Below are 21362 nucleotides of genomic sequence, written 5' to 3' on the forward strand. Positions count from 1 at the left end.
TAGAAGTGTGACATGGTTCTGCCGGAAGTGGCATTGTCCTTGTAGCTCTCCTGCAGGAGGATCAGCCAGGCGAGGCAGGAACCATGGACGGAAAAAGGTGAAGGGATGAAGGGGATTGAGTGCCCAGTGGCATGGGGCAGCAATCCACAGATCCAGCAGTTAGTGGCGTTGGTGGCAAGATTGTGTTGGTGGAGTAACTGCACAAAAGAGTTATTCCAGAACTCCTTACGCCTTTCTCGGAGTTGGGGTGAAAGTGAGATCAGATGGTGTTCTTTCGTGGTGGTAGGTTGAACGGTAGTCAGCAATGTCTTATGAGCGGGTGTGCTCTCCTCCATGATCCAGAAGGTGACCACGAGGAGAAGGCAAAAGAGAAGGGAAATGAAAAGTGCTATTGTCTTAAAGCTGTGCATTCGGTCAGTCTTTGGGTTTTTGAAGTGGATCTTCGGACGTCCGGTTGCTTCCATCATCTTCATGTCGGGCGCTTCCATCACCTTCAAGAGACTCGGTAGCGGGCAGAACCACAGACTTTGTTTTAGTTTCTCTCCTGGTGGCCTTTGAGGTGACTAGGCTACCGTTCTGAGATTTCCACTTAGCCTGTGGTCTGCTTAGCCGAAGTTCTCTCCTTTCGTCGCAAGTTATACCCTTCTTTGGATGGCACAGTGGGATCGGGATATTCAATCAACTCAAGTGTCTCTGTATCCGGGCAGCGGCTCAGGGATGGTCGGTCTTTGTCCAGAAGTTCCTCTTGGGCGGTGATGTTGTCCGTGGTTGTCAGGGTCGGTGATACCTTCTTGCAGTGGTGTGCATGCAGCCAATTGCGTTTCCCCTCCACTCGAAGAGCTGTTCGGGTGGTGATCAGGACTTGCAGGGGGCCCGTCCACCGGGGCTCCAGACTCTTGGTGCGCTGGAAGTTACGCACTAAGACGAAGTCACCGGGTTGGATGTCGTGTCCCGGGCCCCTGGAAACATCGGGAATGGCGTGCAGCACCTGCTGATGGATAACAGACAACGTCTTAGTTAGGTTATACAAACAGTCAGACATGAGGACGTCCGGGACGTCGTGGATGGATGATGGTTTTGGTGCAGTCCAAAGGTTCATGGGCCGCCCAAAGACGGCCTCGTAGGGGGTTAAGTGGTGTTTGGTGGGGGTGGAACGCATTGATAGCAATGCTAGTGGGAGAGCGTCTGGCCATCTTAGTCCTGTGGTGGCGACTATTTTTGCTATCTTAAGCTTCAATGTGGCATTGTGTCGCTCAACCAGGCCTGCAGATTGGGGATGGAAGACCGCATGGAACATCTGTTTTACACCCAACCCTTTTAAGATGAGTTGGATAACTTCGGCTACGAAGTGGGGGCCATTGTCGCTCCACAAAATTTGACAAAGGCCGTATCGGGGGAAGAATTCCTTCAGCAGTACTTTTGCAGTAGTCATAGCGGTGTTGTCATGGGTCGGGTAGGCTTCCACCCATTTGCTGAAGGCACACACAACGACAAGCACATACTTTAAACCTTGGCACCTTTCTAGCTGGACATAGTCCATTTGTAGGACTTCAAAGGGGTGATTGGGGACCCCAAACCCTCCCCGGGGTACAGCAGTTCCTTTCCCAGGGTTGTGTTGGAGGCATACTAGGCATTGTTGGACCAGACGTTTGGCTGAGTCTGGTATTCTGTCGTTGTGCCAGACTTTGGAGATGAGTTCGATCATGGGGGCAGACCCTATGTGTGCGGGGGAGTGTGCCATGGTCAGCATGGGGATCAAGTATGAGTCGGGTAGCAACCATTTGTTCGAGTCTTTAGTTCGCCAACAACCGTCATCGTCCTTCAATCCCACCCGGGCCCATTCAGTTAATTCGTGTGGTGTGCTGGCTAGTTGGATATCCCTAATCGTTTCCCTAGCATCCTTCCATTTCTCAGTTTGTGACCTGGTCACGTACATGCGGGTCGTGGACCTATTCTCGGCTGTGGTTCGGGCAGTAATGTCAGCTAGTGCATTTCCCTGATCTATAATGTCTGTCACCTTCTTGTGTGCCTGGCATTTGATCACAGCTATCCGTGTGGGGAGGAGGACTGCTTCGGTCAGGGCAGAGACTAGATCTCCATGCAGGATGGGTGTGCCATGAGAAGTCAAGAATCCCCTCTCTTTCCATAAGAGCCCGAAGTGGTGAACTACCCCAAAGGCATACTGACTGTCTGTGTAAATGTTTGCGGTTGTCCCTGCTGCCAGGATGCAGGCTCGTGTGAGGGCAATTAGTTCAGCCGCCTGTGCGGATCGCTGTGTGATGCGGGCTGTCTCAACAACTGTTCGAGCTGTGGTGACTGCATAGGCGGCTGAGGTGGTGCCATCAGGGAGCTTGATGCATGAGCCATCCACCCACAGTTCTCCGTCAGGGTCCGGGAAGGCAGTATCCCGGAGGTCAACCCTACTCTTGGTTTGTTCGTCGGTGAGGGTCACGCAATCATGTATAGGGGATGCATTGGGGTCAGCGTCAGGGAGAGGTAGTAGAGTAGCTGGATTCAGAGTGGTGCATCGTTTCAATGTGATATGGGGTGCAAGCAGAGTCAGTTCATACCCAGTCAGTCGTGCGCTAGTCAGGTGTTGAGTCTTGGTTTGGTTCAGGAGGGTATCAACAGCATGGGGTACCAATACTGTGAGGGGGTTCGAGAGCACGATCCCCTCACTTTGCCGGATAGAGACAGCAGCGGCGGCTACTGCTCGAAGGCAGGCGGGCAAAGCTCTGGCTACGGGGTCAAGAGTGGCAGAGAAGTAGGCACAAGGGCGTTGCTTAGGCAAACATTACTGACTACTTCTTCCACCACTCCTGCCTCGACCAGGGACTCGATGATTTCCACCAATGCCTTCTCGCCAGGGTGATATCCGATACTGTGGAAGCTTCGGGAGCACTGCGTCCGGTCGGACGGTTATGTGTACCGGGTCGATCACCATGCGCCCTACATCTGAGTCGGTTTTAGCCCATAGATGTGAAGGTAATGTGTCGAGTAGGGACATATCAGCATCGGTTATAGAGAGCATACGCCATGTGTGACAGGGTCTGGACAGATCTGGGTTATCGTGTAGGATGACTCGAACTCCGTCTGGGGAGCATCTGATGGTGGCTCGAAAATGCTTTAGCAAATCAAGTCCCATAATAGCATCGGGGGTGTTGGAGGAGAGCAGAAAGGTCGTGTCAGTGGTGTTATCTTCTAAGTCAAAGGAGATTGGTGTTGATAAGGGGTTAGTGGAGGGCGTTCCGTCAAAGCCTATTGAGGTTACGTGTGAGCCAGACAAGGGTGCCCTAGGAATCAGTCGTTTAGATAACGCACTATGTGTCGCCCCAGTATCTACCAGGAATGGAGATTTTGTGCCCAAGACCTTAGCGGTAACGTAAGGACCTTGCTGGTCAACACGGAGTTCGACTGGATCCCTCCCTTGTCCCTGGCGGTCCTATGCGAAGTCATGGGTGCTTTCGTAGTCGGACTGCTGATACTGGTTTTGTCGGGGGCGATCAAAGGTGTTTGGTCTGCCTGGCCTGTCGTTGATGGTGTTGTTCGTGTGCCCTCGTCCCTGTCCTCTGTTTCTGGGGTCATATGTTGTGTCTCTGGGGTCCCTATTCTTGTTCATTTCCAGAAGGACCGGGCACTGGGATTTCCAGTGTCCGAACCCTCTACAGAACGCGCATTGATTCCCATCCAAGTCTCTCCGTCCGTTGTAGGGTGCAGGTGTATGGTCTCTAGGGGGTAGCTTTCTAGGGGCGGTTGGTTGGTAATTCTCTTTCGGGGGTTCCCTTCCTATGGTCACCCCTTGCAACTGTGCTATCATTACTCTCTCCTTCAGTTCCTTTTTCTTCTTCTCTGATGCCCTATCGTTCTCGTTTTTCTGATTTTCGTAGTATTGGGCCATCTGGAGAATCGCTGCGGGTTTGGAGGCTGCCCAACTACTCTCGCTGGTCTGTAGCTTCTGGGAAACTTCCTGTGACAGACCCTTTACATAATTCTGGACAAAGAGGTGGTGTCCGGTTGCGGTGGTCATGTCTTGGCCACTGTAATCGGAAAACACAGTCTCGAATCGGGAGAAGTATTCAGACACATCTTCCTGGGGTTTCTGACGGCAAGCCGTCACTATCGACCAGTCTACCTTTCTTTCTGGGATTAGAGTCTTCAGCCTTTGTACAATCTTGTCTGGGAGCTCTAAGATGGCTTTCGGGGGTTTCTGTCCTGGCTCTCGCTGTTTATCTATGGTATCGAGTTGTACCCAGGTATATCCGAACGGCTCAGCGTGGTCAACTTTCCGGATTTGTTTCCACACATCAGCCGGCAGACATAGCCCAAAGAACAAGTCGATATCTGCTAACGTCATTATCGTTGAGCCTAAGGCTGTACCCAATTCCGTGTAGAAGGCAGTCGGGTTCTTTCTTAAGTCGGGTAGAGTCTTTCTAAAAGTCAAAATATCTTGCCGGTCCCACGGCTGATAGACCCAGTTATATACAACCCTTCCCTTCGCATCTGGGTTGTTGATGTCGTCGTGTGTTCCCTGACCCCGTGGGGGGACCCAGTAGGGGGCAGCTTCTTTAATGGGCATCATGGCATCGGCCCTTCCTCCCTGGGGATTAATTGCTATGGGGGTTTCTGTTTTGGTGGTCTGTCCATGTTCTTTAAGGTGTCGGTAGACCTCGAGTGTACGAGTGAAGAGGTTCGTTACATCGCCCTCTCTTTCTTCCCCAATGTCTACCTTCCTATATAGGGCCGCTAAGCCTTCGGGACCTTTATCGTGGTACCTATCCTCATATGCATTCAGGGCGTGATAACAGAGCCGTACGACGAAGTGTCGTCTGCGGCTGTCGGCATACGAGTTATACACGTCTGTTATATACTCCTCACTTTCTTTTCGTTCCACCAGCGTCCCTACTATCTTGTCAATTCCTGCTCGTTCATCCTTAGTTAGTCGATTCATTCTGGTGGACTCTTTCTTTCCTATCTCATGGTCGACTGGCGTTGTGGTTGACGTTGGGTTCGGCACAAGAGGCTCAGCCGGCGCGGAGGCCGTGAGGGCCGAGGCCCTTGTACTGCTTTCGCTCGTGTTCGGGGGTTGTGGGTGTTGTACTATTGATTGGGAGGGTGCATACGGAGGGGGCATGTAAATGATCGGAGGACCTAACAGTAACTCGTCATTCGTTCGCTGCTTGGAGGACAACTCAGGGTAGAGCAAAGAAGGGGTCCTAACAGCGTACTGGCCTGAGGTTTCGGGTTCCTGTCTTAGTTTAGTTTCCCTTCTCTCCTTTATGTCCTCTTCTAACTTTCTAGCGGCAAGGTGAGCTGCCTTTCGTAATTCCTTTTCTGCTTTTACTTCTTCCCTCTTTTTCCGTTGCGTTGCTTCTTTGCGCCAAATGCCGATACTGTCAAGCATAGTAGGCGTCGTCTTATTGCTACGCAGAGCTATTTCTAGCGCTTCTATCTTATGGTCGTCGAAGGATCCCATCAGTGGCCACTGACTCTCGGGGTCCTTCTTTGTATATTTATGCCATAGCTTGGTATAAGCTACGGCGACTAGTCCATATTTAGTGAACATGTCCTTATTAGGGGTGCCCTCCAGTGGAGCCGGATGGTTCACCTCTAATAAGCGGTCCGGGCAGAACCAACTACCAATCAGTGGGGAGAAGATAGGCATGACGGGTTTCAACGGGGACAAAAGTCAGCACTACCTATCTTTTCACTGCTTGCAAAGACTAGACAGAATATCTCTATTCTTCGTTATTTGCAAGCAGAGAATACCTCCAAAGAACCAATATCGAACAACTAGTGTTCGGACAATCAATCAATCAATCAATGGGGAGATAAAGATAGGCACGACGGGTTTCAACGGGGACAAAAGTCTGCGTTACCTACCCTTCACTATTTGCAAAGACTAGACAGAATATTCCTATTCTACGTTGTTTGCAAACAGAGAATATCTCAAAAAGCACTATTCTTCAAAACAATCAATGTTCGGACAATCAATCAATGGGGAGATAAAGATAGGCACGACGGGTTTCAACGGGGACAAAAGTCTGCGTTACCTACCCTTCACTATCTGCAAAGGGAGAGAGAGAGAGTATTTCTACTCCTCCCCGTTTGTAGACAGCGAATATCTCAAAAAGGAACAATCAATGAGCAATACTAGAATTTCCAAAGCTTCAAACAATCAATCAATTATTTCTCAATTTGTCGTGTATCACGACCTTACCCGGACCGCGTGGACAGTTTCTCGTCTTCCGCCTCCAGCGCCCGATCGTCCTCTACTCTCCGTATTTGCCGCGGCACTCCTGATGGTTCCCAGTCAGGACCGTAGATCACTCGAGAGAGGTCTGCTCGGAACCAGTGAAGTTCGGATGATCGGCTGCCAGACGAGGGTCTATTGGGCAGGAGCTCTCCCGATCGTTGCAGTCGTTCACTCTGTCGTCGGGACCTCTCCCACTGGATCCACGTGTCGCTGATGGGCCCCACGTTGGGCGCCAATTGTTAAATGGTAGCGGCAGTTTCAGTCGGTATCCTTTCAAGTATTTGCCCGGCGGTAATCGCCTCTCATACCACTCGATAATTTACCAATAAAAGAGGCAGGCGCCGGAGACTGGAAGGCAGGAAACAAGGTTTTATTCCGTCGGAGCAGAACACATCAGATCAGACAGCAAGGTATCGTCACGAGGTGCTCTAACTGCATCTCTGAGACCTGGTCTCTTATACACTGGTTTATTGCTTTATTATACATAGTACATTCTTGAGATTCCCTTGATGTGCGGGGAAATATCCCCTGAAGCCCCGGCTCAGATCCGATCCCACACATGGTTACAGTAGAGGTTCCCACCCTACCCGCAGTGGGAGATGGCTATCGCGCAGCAGGGAATTCCGCTAATTCCCGGGGGTGTGTGCAACCGGCCGGGTCTCAGGGGGTAGGGGCTTTGATTCTACCGTAATCCCTTTGATGTGGGGTGTTTCCCTTACAGTAGGGGCAATAAACTGCATCCGCAGGGCTAGGTGATGGCCTGGGACCAGTTCAGACAATGGGGCGCAGAGGAAGGGGGTTATCAAAGGAGAGGCATGACCATGTATGGGTTGTCGGTCGGAAGTGGTTCCGTAGCAGGGTCGCGCAGAAGGAGAGGGTTTATGGCCTGTATGAGAGAGCGGGGGTGGCCGGCGCGCGGGGGATGCTCGCAGCGCCGGGGGAAAGCGCTGGCGATCGAGAGTGAGCGGGGAGAGAGAGTGGGGTGCCTAAAATGGCGGCCGTGCATTTGCTATGCGTGGCGCTGGGGAGAGGCAAGATGGCGCAGATAATGTTCAGTTTGCACGCTAAATTTCCACATCCTAATCGTTGTCTTGATAAGGATTACTGCCTTTCAGGTGATCATTTTCCATCTTCTAAAACCACCACATAAGCTTATAATAATATCAAGCTATAACATCCACTATAACAGAGGATCTCCAGGCTCAGTTAAAAAAAAATTGTAGGTTGAATACAAGCCATTATCTTAAATACACATATATATTTTAACTCCCTTACATCAAATAAGCTTAAAGCAATCTAGTATGGTTGTTATTACACACAAATTACTACAGTATTGATATGAGTGTGCAGGTCACTGGCACTTAGTAGGACAATGTCCGCAAAGTAGTACAATAAGTTGACTGTACAAATATGTCATACAATCTTTGTTCAGCTGAATAGTTGCTTACTTAATATAATTAATTGGGGTGTGTGAGGTACTGGAGACCCGGCACAAGTACCATTTGGAATATGGTATCATGTGTGAATAACCACTCATCCAACACTTTTTCTTGTGTCCCAGATTTCCCCGCAAAACAGATGAATGACGGTTGAGTGCGTCACAGCATGATGAGTGCCTTGGAACAATGCACATGACCTGACTCTTCACAGATGCATGAGGAAATCAGAATAGCTCGCCCTCAGTGCGCTGGAACCTCCCACTTAACTCTTGCGCGAGGACGCCAACAGTAACAAATGGCACACTCCTCCAGACCTGACAAGTTCTCTCACTGGCCGCAAATTTTTCAGTCTGGCCCTGTCCACCAGCTAAATAAGCATTCACAGCCTGCCTTACTAGCACGTCGCATCAAGCCCCCAGCCAGTCACAACTAGCCCATCTCCAACAGCCCAGCTCAGCCGATCAGGTCACCATTCCACTGACAACTCCCCCTCATCACCAATGTTAAGTTGTATGATCATACTGATTAATCTGGTAAATCATTTAAAGCTTTAACCCGTTTGCTGCATGCGTCGGCCAACGGCCGTCGTGAGCACTACCTCCGTAGTGCTGCGCACGTCCGTTGGCCGACGCTGCCCAGCCCGCGCATGGAAACGCCCGCACCGCGGTGGATTTTACGCCGCGGTTAACGGGTTAATATGAGATGTAAGGAAAGCAGAGTGGTGCCAAGCTCATCTACAACTCTCCTTCATCAAATAGGCACTCCTAGAACTCTCTTCCCCTGCACATTCTAATCCAACATTCTTTTGTAGCACTCATGTGACAGTTATATGCACTATTTCCACTCCAAGCATAGCCACATTGGGAAAAGAGTTAGATTTAGTGGGGGAGCGGGAGGGGGTCAGATTTACTATTGCCACTCCAAACTTAACCACAATGGGGAAAATGTTGGACTTTGGGGAGGGGTCAAATTTGCTATTTACACTTCAAACTTGACTACATTAGGGAGCATGTTGGACTTTGGGCTTCACATTTGCTGTCCCAACTCCAAACTTAACCACATTGGGAAAAGTATTTGACAGTTGGGGGGGCCTTATTTACTATTCCAACCCCAAATGTGGGAAATCATTGGGCTTCAGGGCGAAGGGAGTACATTTTCTACTCCAACTCCAAGATTAACTACATTGGGAAATTTGTTGGACACTGGGAAGGGGAGGTCAGATTTACTATTCCAAATCAAAACTTAACTACATTCGGGAAATAGTTATACTTTGGGGGGTTCACATTTACTATTCCAACTCCAAACTTAACCACATTGGGGAAACTGTTGGATTTTGGAGAGTTCAGATTTACTATTCACACTCCAAACATAAGCACATTAGGGAAAGTGTTGGAAATTGGAGACTTTATATTTACTATTTACACTCCAACTAACCACATTGGGGAAAAGTGTTGGACTTTTGGCGAAACAAATTTACTATTCCCATGCCAAACTTAGCTACATTTGAGAAAGTGTTGGACTTAGGGGGTTCAAATTTATTATGCCAACTCCAAACTTAACCACATTAGGGAAAAGTGTTGGACTTTTGGGTGGTCAAATTTACTACTGGAATGTTAGATATCAAAATTAACGACTACCACTAATTTTTAATAGACATTACACAACAAAGAATCCATTACAGATTTCCATTTTAGTTATCCCAAAATGTAAACCATGCAACATAAAAAATTAATTCTGATTTATCCCAAAATGTTTTAAAAAATCACTGTAACTTTCAACTTAATATCTGTAATTTATTAAAGAAATACTAAATCTAAAAAAAGGTAAATATTTTAAGGTATCAAATTAAACTACTTACATTGAAAACTCACAATGTAAAAAAAGACAATAAAATGCTTTATTTGGAATCAATAAATATAATTAATAATTTCAATGTAAAAATAGCAAGAAATCTATTTTTGATTATCAAAAATTATTGAAAAATATTTTTTCTTTTTTTCAAAATAAATTAGAAAAACTTTACATATAAACATTTTAATTTTACATAATTCAAAAGCAAAAAAACCAATTAAAGGTATATCATCATAACAAATAGTTCATTCTGAAATATTGTAAAAAGAAAAGGAAAAATTAACACAACAATTTTAAACATATAAAAAAAATATACATTTTCAATTGCCCACACCTAATTCCCCTATAAACCCAACATCTCACAAGTAAAATTATTAAACAGACAAATCCAAATGTTTTTAAACCAAATACAATGCAGTAAAATAGAAATGCACGCAATACACTGAAAAAATACATCAGTTTCAATGAAAAAACACAGCGATTTTTTCTAACTACAATATTATAAATAATATTGAAGAAACGATAACCTTAGATGCAATATACTGGCCCATGTTTTTTCTGACATTACAATTTTAAAAGGCACTATATATGTGTGGCTCGTGATATTCTCTACGATTTTTTGTTGGAATACCTCATGCTCAAATGCCTATAGATTCATTGTGAAATACATCCCATGGGAGCTGACTCTAGATATGGAGGACTGAAACCTTTGGTGCTCTTTTAAAGAAATAAGAGACTCAAAGGGGATCAATAAGTTATTTCCTCTTTACTTATCAAAGGTCTCAAGCGGTTTGTACAATAAGGGTAATAGCGTGAAATTCATAGGGCATTTTCACTAGGGAGGACTTGTCTAATGTGTAGAGAAACTGTTGGTGCACCCCATATCTCACTGGCGTAAACAAAATGGACAGGACAGGAAACAGTTGTAAAGAGAGATCCTACCAATAGAAATCCTAGTCAAAATGTCCAGCTTTGTTCTTAAAGAAAAGTTCATGGTGAAAGTTCACTCAGTGAATTCAATCCGCTGTCGTGACAGCAAAATACTCCTATATTAGTCTCTGTCGACAAGGTTATAAACCTGGAGTCCAGCAGGTGGATAAGCACAAAATTCGGTACCCTCAGTCTTGTCTGATAGCATGAAGTTCTGATGGAAGAACAGGAAGGTAATGATTACCTCCACTGAAGATGGAAAGGAATTGCTGCACTTTGCTGACAAGGACGATTAGGAGGAAGTGCTGGACTGAGATTCTGGAACAGTGCTAAAGGAGTGAGATGGCATTCTAGGTCACAGAAGAACCAAAGGGACAAATCCTCAATTACAAAGTCAGTGAGACTGTTAAGCTGCAGAGAAACTGATTTAAAATATGCTACAGCTAGAGGAGGGAAGGTTGTGCACCTGAGGGGAAGAAAATGTGGTTAGGGTGGGCGGTCTTGGGCCCTTCAGGGGAAAGGGATGGTGGTGGGGGGATACAAGTGTAGGAAGGTTCCGCATGTACGCCAAGGTGTAAAAATTCAAGATGTAATAGAAGCATCATGAGATGATAGGCTTCGTGCATGGAGGAGAATGGCTCAAATATGACGGCAGCGTTTGTTACACTTAAAGCTACTTTGTGGGAGTCCACACTAGCTTAATAGAAGGGTAGATGCTGCTTATTACATGATGACTCAGGACACAATTGGTGCTTTGAAAGTAAGATTGGGACCTATGTGATCTATGTTCAGTATTAGGTTGGGGGAGTTTCTTCTTTTGGGGAATTTGGTAGGTTCTATGGGTACATATTATTATGTCATGGCAATGTAAGGCATTTTACAGCTTTATGACAATAAAGGGAAATGCAGAATAATTTAAACTATTATTTGTTAATGTGAGGACATTGAATTCCCCCAAAAAGGTAAGAGAAATCTAACTCAGGGTCCAAGACAACATTTTTATTTTCTTCCAGGAGACCCACCTACTATGATCGGATCAATTTCTGTATTTTAAAAACCAAAAAGGTCTACCCTTTGCAGGCCTGGGCCTCTGCTGGACTTAAAACTGCAGGGGTGGCAATGTCATACTAATAAGAGACCAGAGCGACATGTAATAAACTTAGAGAGGATGCAGTGGGTACATATATCACTGATGTACTAGAGCTTCAGGATGAGAAGCTCACTATGATCAATTTCTATGCACATAACACATTACAGGAGAATTTTCTAGGAAGAGAAATACAGGAGGGAAATTAATATTTTGCAGTGATGTCTAAATAGTTTGACATTATTGAAGTGGACAGAAAGGACCAATATGTCCAAGAGTGAAGAAATCAGGCACTACTTTATAAAAACAAATGTCAAGAAGCTTACAAGGCAATGAACTGAGACACCTTTAAAGCAGCTCTGAGGGGGGCTCGCAATTGCTCTAGGAACTGAAGTGAAAAGAGTGAAGAGGTTACTGGAGGATTGGATCTCTGTGTGGCTCACAGATGGAGAGAAGGAGACTAAGCGGGAACACACTAATGCAAGGCGAAGGAAAATTGCAGCTATATGAGGCCAGCTCAGTGTCCTTTGAACTAATACAGCTGAAATGATCTTGCTCATATTGAAACAGAGGTGTGCTGAGACTTTCAACAAAGTGGACCGGCTCTTCATATTTAGACTGAGGGCTCAGAGAGAAAGAGCCTCTATTTATAGCTGGGACATGCACCAGAATAAAGGTTCTGGCCCTACTTGTTTATTTTATAACATTTTTACAGGGTAACATATTGGACCACTTACAGCTATATTTACTTTTTTTTTTTTTAAAGGAGTGACCTCCAAAAATGTGTGAGTCGAAGATGACCCTCATCTTGGTAAAGACATTGAAAACGGCAAATCATACAGGTCTTTTTCAATTACCAATGTTGGTGCATAAATTAAAATACCAACGATTATGCTAGGTAAAGTGTTACCTTGCTTGATTAAACCTGGCCAAATACGTTCCAGAAGGGAATGGCAGAGACAAGGAAGATAAGGAAGATAGCGCACCTGTGGAAAAGGCCCTTTACAATATGGTCCCAACTCTCCTGATTGCACTTGATGCAGAGAGGGCCTTTGCCAGCGTGAGCTGGGATTTCCTGAAAGCCACCCTAGAGAAAACAGGATCAGACATGCAAAAAAAGGATAGAATAACGGGCCAATTATATGTCTCACACTGAAGACCTATATGACAAAGGGACTCAGTACGCGTGACCAATTATTTGGGGAGGTAGACCTTCACTCAAGCACCGCAGGATGCAATTTTTTACCAAGTGTAAGAATACAACCCCAGCCTGAGCTTTGCACCTCAGGATAGGTAATAATGTAGACAAACACCATCATTTTCATGTTCCAAGCTGCAAAACCTGAGCAATTGCATTTTTTTCTCAGCACAAATTCTGGTAGGTATTACCTTTCACATTTTGTGAGAGAAAAAGTGAAATTTGTACACTTGTGCATTTACTGATCTCCTGATTCATTTTATATAAATTATGTCCCATGACATACTATTTTGTATGTATTGTAACTTGTTGTGAACTGTAGTGTGTGATACATTTGAAATAATTTTGTTACCACTACAAGAAATAAACTGAGACCCGAATATTTCATAGATATTTATGAGCTCACAATCCTCCTCCATAGTCTTAATCTTATTTCAGTGATAGTTCCATTTCAAATAAACCCCAGGTATTATTTGTGGGGTTGTAATTTGGGTTTGAAAGGTGCTAGTAGCTTCTGGTTAGTTTTGTTGTTCACCATTTTAACCATGGCATCATCTGTAGTATGCCTTGATTAATAGCTATGAAGAGTCAAGTAAATGAACAGAGTAACTAGGCTGTCCAATAGAAGAGCAAAAGTAGCAGACGTGCTGTGACATCAGTAGTTTATAATAGTATCAATACTGGATACCACCAGTGATCATTGACTACCAAGGGACACAGAGATACAGTTCTCACACCCGCCTGATCCAGATGGCTGCATTTTTTAGATGAACATTATAAATGTATGTTCCTCAAAACTGATTTCACCATCAGGTTCTATCACTGAGAATTCACCTTCACCTCCTCAAAACTAATTTCACCAACTGGTTCTGTCACTGAGACATCACCTTCACCTCCTGGCCTGAAGGTTGAAAGGTTATGAGTACAAAGAAGTAGATGTTTTAGGGATATTGCTGTCACCATTGTGGTTTCAGCATTGACTATACTACCAGTTTATTTGCAAGATTAAGCTTACCTAGCTAAATTAATTCCTAATGGTTTACATCCTCATTCATGTGACCTCTTCTAGTTATTTGAGTTATCGTCATGAAGATTTTGGATTGGTTCAGGTCCTTCTACTTTTTTAGCTTAGTGGACATTGGTGTTTTAGAGTATGTGGGATGATGTGCCCTTTATGTGCCCCTGCTGTCTAACTGCTACATAGTTAGAGGTCTCGAGACCTAAGAAACATGTTGTCTTCCCATCATGCCAGCTTCTCCTTATTTAAACATCATTATGACAGAGTCTTTTAATCATGTGACTAAAGCTATTGCTTTTGATGGCTTTCATATGTGCTGTACAACTGGGAAAATTGGAGGTCAGTGATGAGTACTGAGCCTTACCTGATTTTGTGGGACCTGGTGGTCTCCAAAAAAGACACTGATGTCTTGTGAGGTGAATATGCTGCGGTTCACCATTACTTGTAGAGATGAGAGTAATTAAAATAAGTGCTAACTAAGCACAGATTGTTTATCCACTATGGGGGTCACTCCAGGTTGATTTTGATTTGGTGTAGTTACTAAGCACCTGCAATTCGTTATACCTCATGGTGCAGTAATTAACTAAGAACAATTGCGGTACACTTCTGGGTTTAAGAATTTGGAAGAGGGATAACATGCTAATTGCATATGTCTTCCCTACTTGCGAGGAGCGCAAGCAAAATATTTGTACTCGTGTGCCTGATGTTCGCCTGATTTTTCCTGATCAAAGTCATGATGGTAAAACACCCTAAAATGTACACAATTTGGGGGGCGCTAGAGGGCGCACGGCAAGATGGCCACGCTGTAGTGCAGCTCCGCCGGCCGTCTTCAATATCCTGTAAATATCCTGCTCCCTGGCAGTCATCCAAACCCCAAAACATGGGGCGGCACTACAGATACTCTTGCGCGGAGGTGTAGAGTCGAAAACCTGATCTGGTGGTCTCTGTGGGCTCTCGCTGGCGGCCTGACTGGTTCCCAGAGCGATGGGCCCCTGCTAAAATGGCAGCGCTGCGATCGGTTATGGCGGAGACGGGTGCCTGAGGTTGGACCTAGACGCTAACCTGCTCTTGCGTGCATCCTGAACCGTGCTGTACATGACTGCAGCGGTAAGAGTGCGTGGCCGCCTGCTGTCTCGGCCAGGTGCGGTAGGTGACTAACGGCGGGAGGTGATTGTTGATTCCGCTGCTAGCCTTCCCGCACGGACAGACGCTGCATTTTGGCCTGCCAATACTGACGCGGTGAGAGACTGAAAATACCCATGCCCGCTACAAGATACAGCCTGCGACTTTCCCTACTATCGCATCGGAGACTGTGACCAGCCTGTTCCGCGCGGCTGCTGTGGTGGTGCTGACACTGTGGGGCTGGGCCGCCCCGTCTGCTGGCTGGTGGGGGCTGCATCCCCCTGAACCTTGCTGAGGTGTCTGCGGGCGCGGGGGCTGTGCGGGCTGTCAGCGGAGATGTACGGGCACAGCTGCGGTGATCCACCTAATCTACATTGAGTACCCGTGTGGGGTGAATGAGGCTGGCTTGGCGGGCAGGTTTACTGATGTAATTAACGGCAGAGTGCGCATTAGTGATACTGTCGGCTACGGCTGCCCTCGAGTGAGACCTACATTGTCAGCACCATATTGTGGAACCAGGATTGGCTGCGGACATGGCCGACGATTGGGTGATTCCTGTGGGCTCCTTTCAGACGACGTGCACACGTGTGGGGTGCCTGGCGTGTGCAGACTGAATTTGGTGCACTACTCACTACTTATCACTCTGCCCTTTGGATTAGAGCGCGCGGTGGGACTCTGCCATCGCCATGGGTAAACCGGACAAGAATCAACCGCGGCTCAACTTTGATCTGCGAAAGCCTGGCAGATCAGGGCAATCTGTAGCTTCGGACTCAGAGATAGACACTGCTAGTATGCCACCAACTGCATTGGAAAAGACGCTCACTGCCATACAGGCTAGCTTGCAATCTATAGATGGCAAAATCGAAGCCCTAAATGACCGAATGGATACTATATCTGCAAAACTGGATAGACACGCTGTTCGTATAGGTGAAGCCGAACAACGAATATCCAACACGAAGGCCTCGGACATGGCAAAGGTTCTGGCAGTAATCCAAGCAAAAAATGAAGACTTGGAAGCGTGCTCACGGTGCAACAATGTGCGCATTTTAGGGCTGCCAGAATCTACGAACGTGGGCAGGTTGGAAACCTATGTAGAACAAATGCTACCTGAAATATGCGCCGCCGACAATTTATCCACCATGCTAGTTGTAGAGAGGGCCCACCGATCATTGGCCTCTCGTCCGCCTCCTGGCACTCCGCCCCGGCCAATTATTGCCCGCCTGCTAAATTACAGGGACCGTGATGCAGTTCTATGTATCTAGTGACAAAAAGGCTCCTTTTTGTCTAGCGAAGAATCAAAGTGACCTCACATCTGATGTTTAAATAGTATGTTGTTGCAACGTGAAATTATTGCTTTGTGATGCATAAGTAATTGGCGGCCTTTCATCTTTAACATGTGTCTATTAGGTAGTAGCAATCACAATTAGTTTGCTGTTGTTCTCGTTTTCATTGAAATTATGCCGTCCTGCGTGACGTGTTCTGTGTACTGTCGCTCTTGAAAATCAATAAAGAGAATTAAAAAAAAAATGTACACAATTTACGTCTGACTTCCTGTCCTCAAATAGGATTAGCACATGTCTTCTTTTGAGGGTCTAAGAATGAAAGGTTTGGTTCTACGTGAAGGGGAGGATGATCAATTTAGGTGAGCATTCCAAAATAGAAAGGTTTAATGAAATGTTCATAGCGTGAGAAAAAAAGAATACTGGACTATTATGAGGAAATGCAGTTCTTCTTAGTTGGGCCTTTCGCCTTTTATAATTTTGTGCAAATCTTGTCTCTTGACCTAGGAGTGTGCCAAGGAAGGAGGAGAATGTTGCAAGAAATGCACCCTAACTCAAGGCTCTATATGCAGTAATGGACTTTGCTGTAAAAAGTGCCAGGTGAGTAAAAGATTTTTGATTTGGTGAGTAATATGTCACAGGAGCAAAATAGCTCTGTATTGTACAATTACATGCAATTACATGCACTGTTGACATTGTCTCTTAGTACCTTGCACTTTCCGCCCATCTTCACCAGACAGCTTATTTGCAGTCCTTATTCAATGGGGATGTTTCCACACAAAAGAGTATTTTTACTACAAAACCCTCTAATGTTTGTCCAACTAGTCATGGTCAGAACAAGTCTAATATACATCACAGGAGGGAGTGGTAAGAAACAAGGCCTGGAACAAAGAACATTTGAATTTAGTTTAATGAGTAATTAATCTCAGTGATACCACATCATCTTATCACACCTCTTCTACACTTAGGATGCCCCAAAAAATAAACTGACACCAGAGGAGCCAAAGCACTGCTGAGATATCAACATGTCTCAAAAACTTAAATACACAGATAAATCACTGCACAACTAAACTTAAGGTAGTTGAGCAAAAACCTGTCTTTTTATAACGAACATAAGGATCCACAAAGGTGTGGTGGTTTACAATGTTGCTTTCTTGTAAATATCGAATATGGATACACCCCCACATTCACTTCATAAGACTGCACTCCCCTGAGTGTGTAGTTACTTTATTTGTTGATTAATAAAAATTATTACAATCAAGAATAAAACACAATAGGTTAAGAACATTATTTTTGCGGATATAATATACAGCTTTATACTGAAAAGTTAGAAGCAATAATAGAGAGCAGCAATGAATAAGGTGCAATTGTGCTAATGGCTGTAAGACAATTCCACATACTATTATTAAAAAAATTTTTTAAACCATTTGTTGTAAATCTCAAATTTGTGTATCCTATCACTTTAACAATTTAAAACCTTTTAAAACTTCATTTCGAAGTTATGTATAGAACTTTTAGAAGCAGATAGTCTTTGACGACATGTTCCTGTCTTAATATTCATTATCAGTCTTGGTTAATAGTTTTTTTTTCGGCAATATAAATAAACTTTACAAATTGTGGGATTAAGCGGGGCATATTTCCCTGAGTGGTTATGATTTGAATACTTTGGATCTGACCACAGCCTTCTACTCATACGCCAATCAAATTGCATTTTACACCTATCGCCTCAATATCACTATCAGCAATTTAACTATGTTTGCGAACTGTCAGCAAACTCACAAGGAGTGCCTCCCAAATCCAGAATGGTTCTGTTCTCTGCAGGCCCTAGGTAACATAGAAGACCTCCCTTCACAGGGCCAGTGAGTCGAACAAACACCCAAATGAATGTCACTCAGCTGAGATGAAGACTGTGTGTGGTGTGTTTGGTATCCTCTGTTAAGACACATCAAATGCAGTACAGAAGGGTGGTGGTCCGTACAAGATGAAGAATGCTCTGTTTTTTCTTTACTTGGAGTACTCCTCATGATGGTGTCTCAGAGGCAATGTAGTAGTTTCAAACTTGTCTGGTTTCATGGCTGCAGTCTGTATTATGTCCAGAACATTGCCAGTAAAGTAGACTGTCTAAATTTGCTTCATGGCAGGAATAGCTGTTTAAGGGTCTGCCCGATTATGACCTTGCTCCTGTTCATGATGGCTGAAGTGTAAGTTAACACATATCCCTCTGGCCATCTGTGGGCTACTCATTTATCTATAACTGAGGGATTTCCTTTCAATCCACATTTGTTTGACCATTTGGTGCCTGATTCTCCTCAGCAAGCTGGATAAGTTGACACCTTATGCCCAGGACTAGTTGGTTTTTGGTTTCATGATTTTTGAATGTAGCAAATGTTTTCACTTGACTCTCGTGCCTGACCAGTGTCCAATATATTCATATATTATATTAACTTACCCCCCTGGAGCTCGATTCGCGAACCTGCTTTAAATTTGAATGGAACCCCACAGCACATCCCATGTTGCTATTTCCTATACAGAGCGGGGCAAAGCATAGAATTTAGAAAATCCTGTTTAGTGTGATTTGCTTTAAACTGGAAATATATTGCCATAGAGATGATAGGAGTTGCCTGAATCGAAAAAAGTGAAAAAGACCCATCTTAAGTGAAGCTTGCATGAAGAGTGATTTAAGTGGAGAACCTGCCCACAAAACACAAGACCTTGTGTCACAACTGGTTTGCTTCCAGGTAAGCATTTGTAATAATTACAAGGGCAGATTTAAAGGGAGGAGGAACAGAAATCATAAGTGAAAGTGAAGCCAGAAGAGGAGGCGAATAAGAAGTAACAGAAAAAGGGTGAGCTGTGAGTGCAGCTGACTCATTTCTATGCTATTGCTAGTGTTTTATCCGGTCCTTATGTTTATTAGGCAAACTGCCAATGAAATTAGCAGAATCATCCATAAAGAAATGGCCATGTTATTTCTCCTTTGGGCAATGGAGTGAGACAAACATACCTATCACTCCAGTTCAAGGAGACCTGTTTCTCAGCCAGCGAAGGGCCCAGACTACCAAGCCAGAACAAGATGTGCCACTTCCAGTTGGGTGTCTACCATTTCCTTGTGCACATGACTCTGCAGGGTGGATGTATGGTATCGCGCCAAAATATGTACTACAGAATATAATGGGGCCAAAATATTGTGGCAAAAATTTTGGGGGCAAAATAGTGTGAAGATAACTCTATATATGTAAGGATACGTTTACTATACTTAAATCCACATTTATGTAGCTTGATGATAAATGTATCTTCCAGGTGCATAGATCTGGCGTTAAGTAAATTAAGAATGATATATAAATAGTAAATAATAATAAGTAAAGAAAATAGTAAATCTATACTTATCTGTATACACTTACTTTCTAAAATTTGGGTCCTCGTTATTTAGGTCTCAATATTTTGGTCAAACTACATTCTTGTCCTCAATATTTTTGCATATTTCTGTACACCTCCGCACTAGTCAAAATGTAATTGCGCGGTAATAGCAGGGCACCAAAGCCAAGCATTGCACCTGCATCAGAATCTTAGGCAGACACTAACTCAGAGCTCCCAGTGACCACAGTTATGTTTCTGTACTGAATAGGCACCTCCAATAACCCAAAAAACTCTGCATGGCAATGCAATAAGCAAAGTCTTCCAAACAGATCTTACTGATCTTAGCTACCTTATTACTTCTTTGATCACCATTATTCTAGGGGAATTAAGCATTTCCTTTAAAATAGTCAATGCAGTGAGACGAAACATGCAGTCTTATTTCAGTGTACTGTGATAAGTCCATATTGTGGCCCATGAGGGGCTCAGACCACTACGCAGGTCTGTGCCCGCTTCTGTTCCATTTTGTTGTGTAGCTGGTTTTGTTGGGTAGCTAAAAATCTCTGCAGTAGACAAAATATATTAGCAATATATTTGACTACTAAAGCATTTACTATACTTAAATCCACATTTATGTAGCTTGATGATAAATGTATCTTCCAGGTGCATAGATCTGGCGTTAAGTAAATTAAGAATGATATATAAATAGTAAATAATAATAAGTAAAGAAAATAGTAAATCTATACTTATCTGTATACACTTACTTTCTAAAATTTGGGTCCTCGTTATTTAGGTCTCAATATTTTGGTCAAACTACATTCTTGTCCTCAATATTTTTGCATATTTCTGTACACCTCCGCACTAGTCAAAATGTAATTGCGCGGTAATAGCAGGGCACCAAAGCCAAGCATTGCACCTGCATCAGAATCTTAGGCAGACACTAACTCAGAGCTCCCAGTGACCACAGTTATGTTTCTGTACTGAATAGGCACCTCCAATAACCCAAAAAACTCTGCATGGCAATGCAATAAGCAAAGTCTTCCAAACAGATCTTACTGATCTTAGCTACCTTATTACTTCTTTGATCACCATTATTCTAGGGGAATTAAGCATTTCCTTTAAAATAGTCAATGCAGTGAGACGAAACATGCAGTCTTATTTTAGTGTACTGTGATAAGTCCATATTGTGGCCCATGAGGGGCTCAGACCACTACGCAGGTCTGTGCCCGCTTCTGTTCCATTTTGTTGTGTAGCTGGTTTTGTTGGGTAGCTAAAAATCTCTGCAGTAGACAAAATATATTAGCAATATATTTGACTACTAAAGCATTTTAAATCGGGTGGGTGGTCCAAACCTGTGATTACCCTTTCTCTGTATGCAATTAGCAGAGACACTGTCACTGACATTTTGAAGTTCCTCCTGGCTCTAACTTTGTAAACGAAGCACGGGAAACTTCAGTTCTGGTGGAAATGGTTCTCCTTCACAACAGAGTACCCTCTCCACCAAACTCTAAATCATGGGCTTCATTTTTATCTTACTCATCTTTATTAGTGTCTTTAGCAAAAGAACTTTTAAAGTTTCTGCCCACTGAAAATTTGCACCGTGTTTTGTCTGCCTCAGATGGTCCTAATCTTACTAAATGTTCTTGTCATGTTGTGGATGTTTCAATTACTACCCTTGATTTGAAGAAAGGTTTTGCTAACCTATCTCATATCCCTAAAGTTGTGTCAGTTGAAGAGTGTACAGTATGTTTAGAAAGCCCTAGGTAATGTGATTTCACAGTATCGTGTATAAGTATTACCCTTCTCAAACATTATTTTATATTGTTGAAA

General features: G+C 44.2%; 1 protein-coding gene across 3 annotated transcripts in view; it reads left to right on the plus strand.

Moving 5' to 3' along the window:
- Window positions 1-21362, plus strand: part of ADAM22 (ADAM metallopeptidase domain 22) — a 1168071-nt gene that overhangs the window by 874580 nt on the left and 272129 nt on the right. For all 3 annotated transcript variants that reach the window (XM_085631338.1, XM_085631339.1, XM_085631337.1), the window contains exon 17: window positions 16686-16778. In XM_085631338.1, the coding sequence (XP_085487464.1) occupies window positions 16686-16778 (93 nt within the window). The remainder of the gene's footprint in view (window positions 1-16685; window positions 16779-21362) is intronic.

This window comes from Triturus cristatus, chromosome 10 (assembly GCF_964204655.1).
Source record: "Triturus cristatus chromosome 10, aTriCri1.1, whole genome shotgun sequence".
In the NCBI taxonomy this organism is placed as follows: Eukaryota; Metazoa; Chordata; class Amphibia; order Caudata; family Salamandridae; genus Triturus; species Triturus cristatus.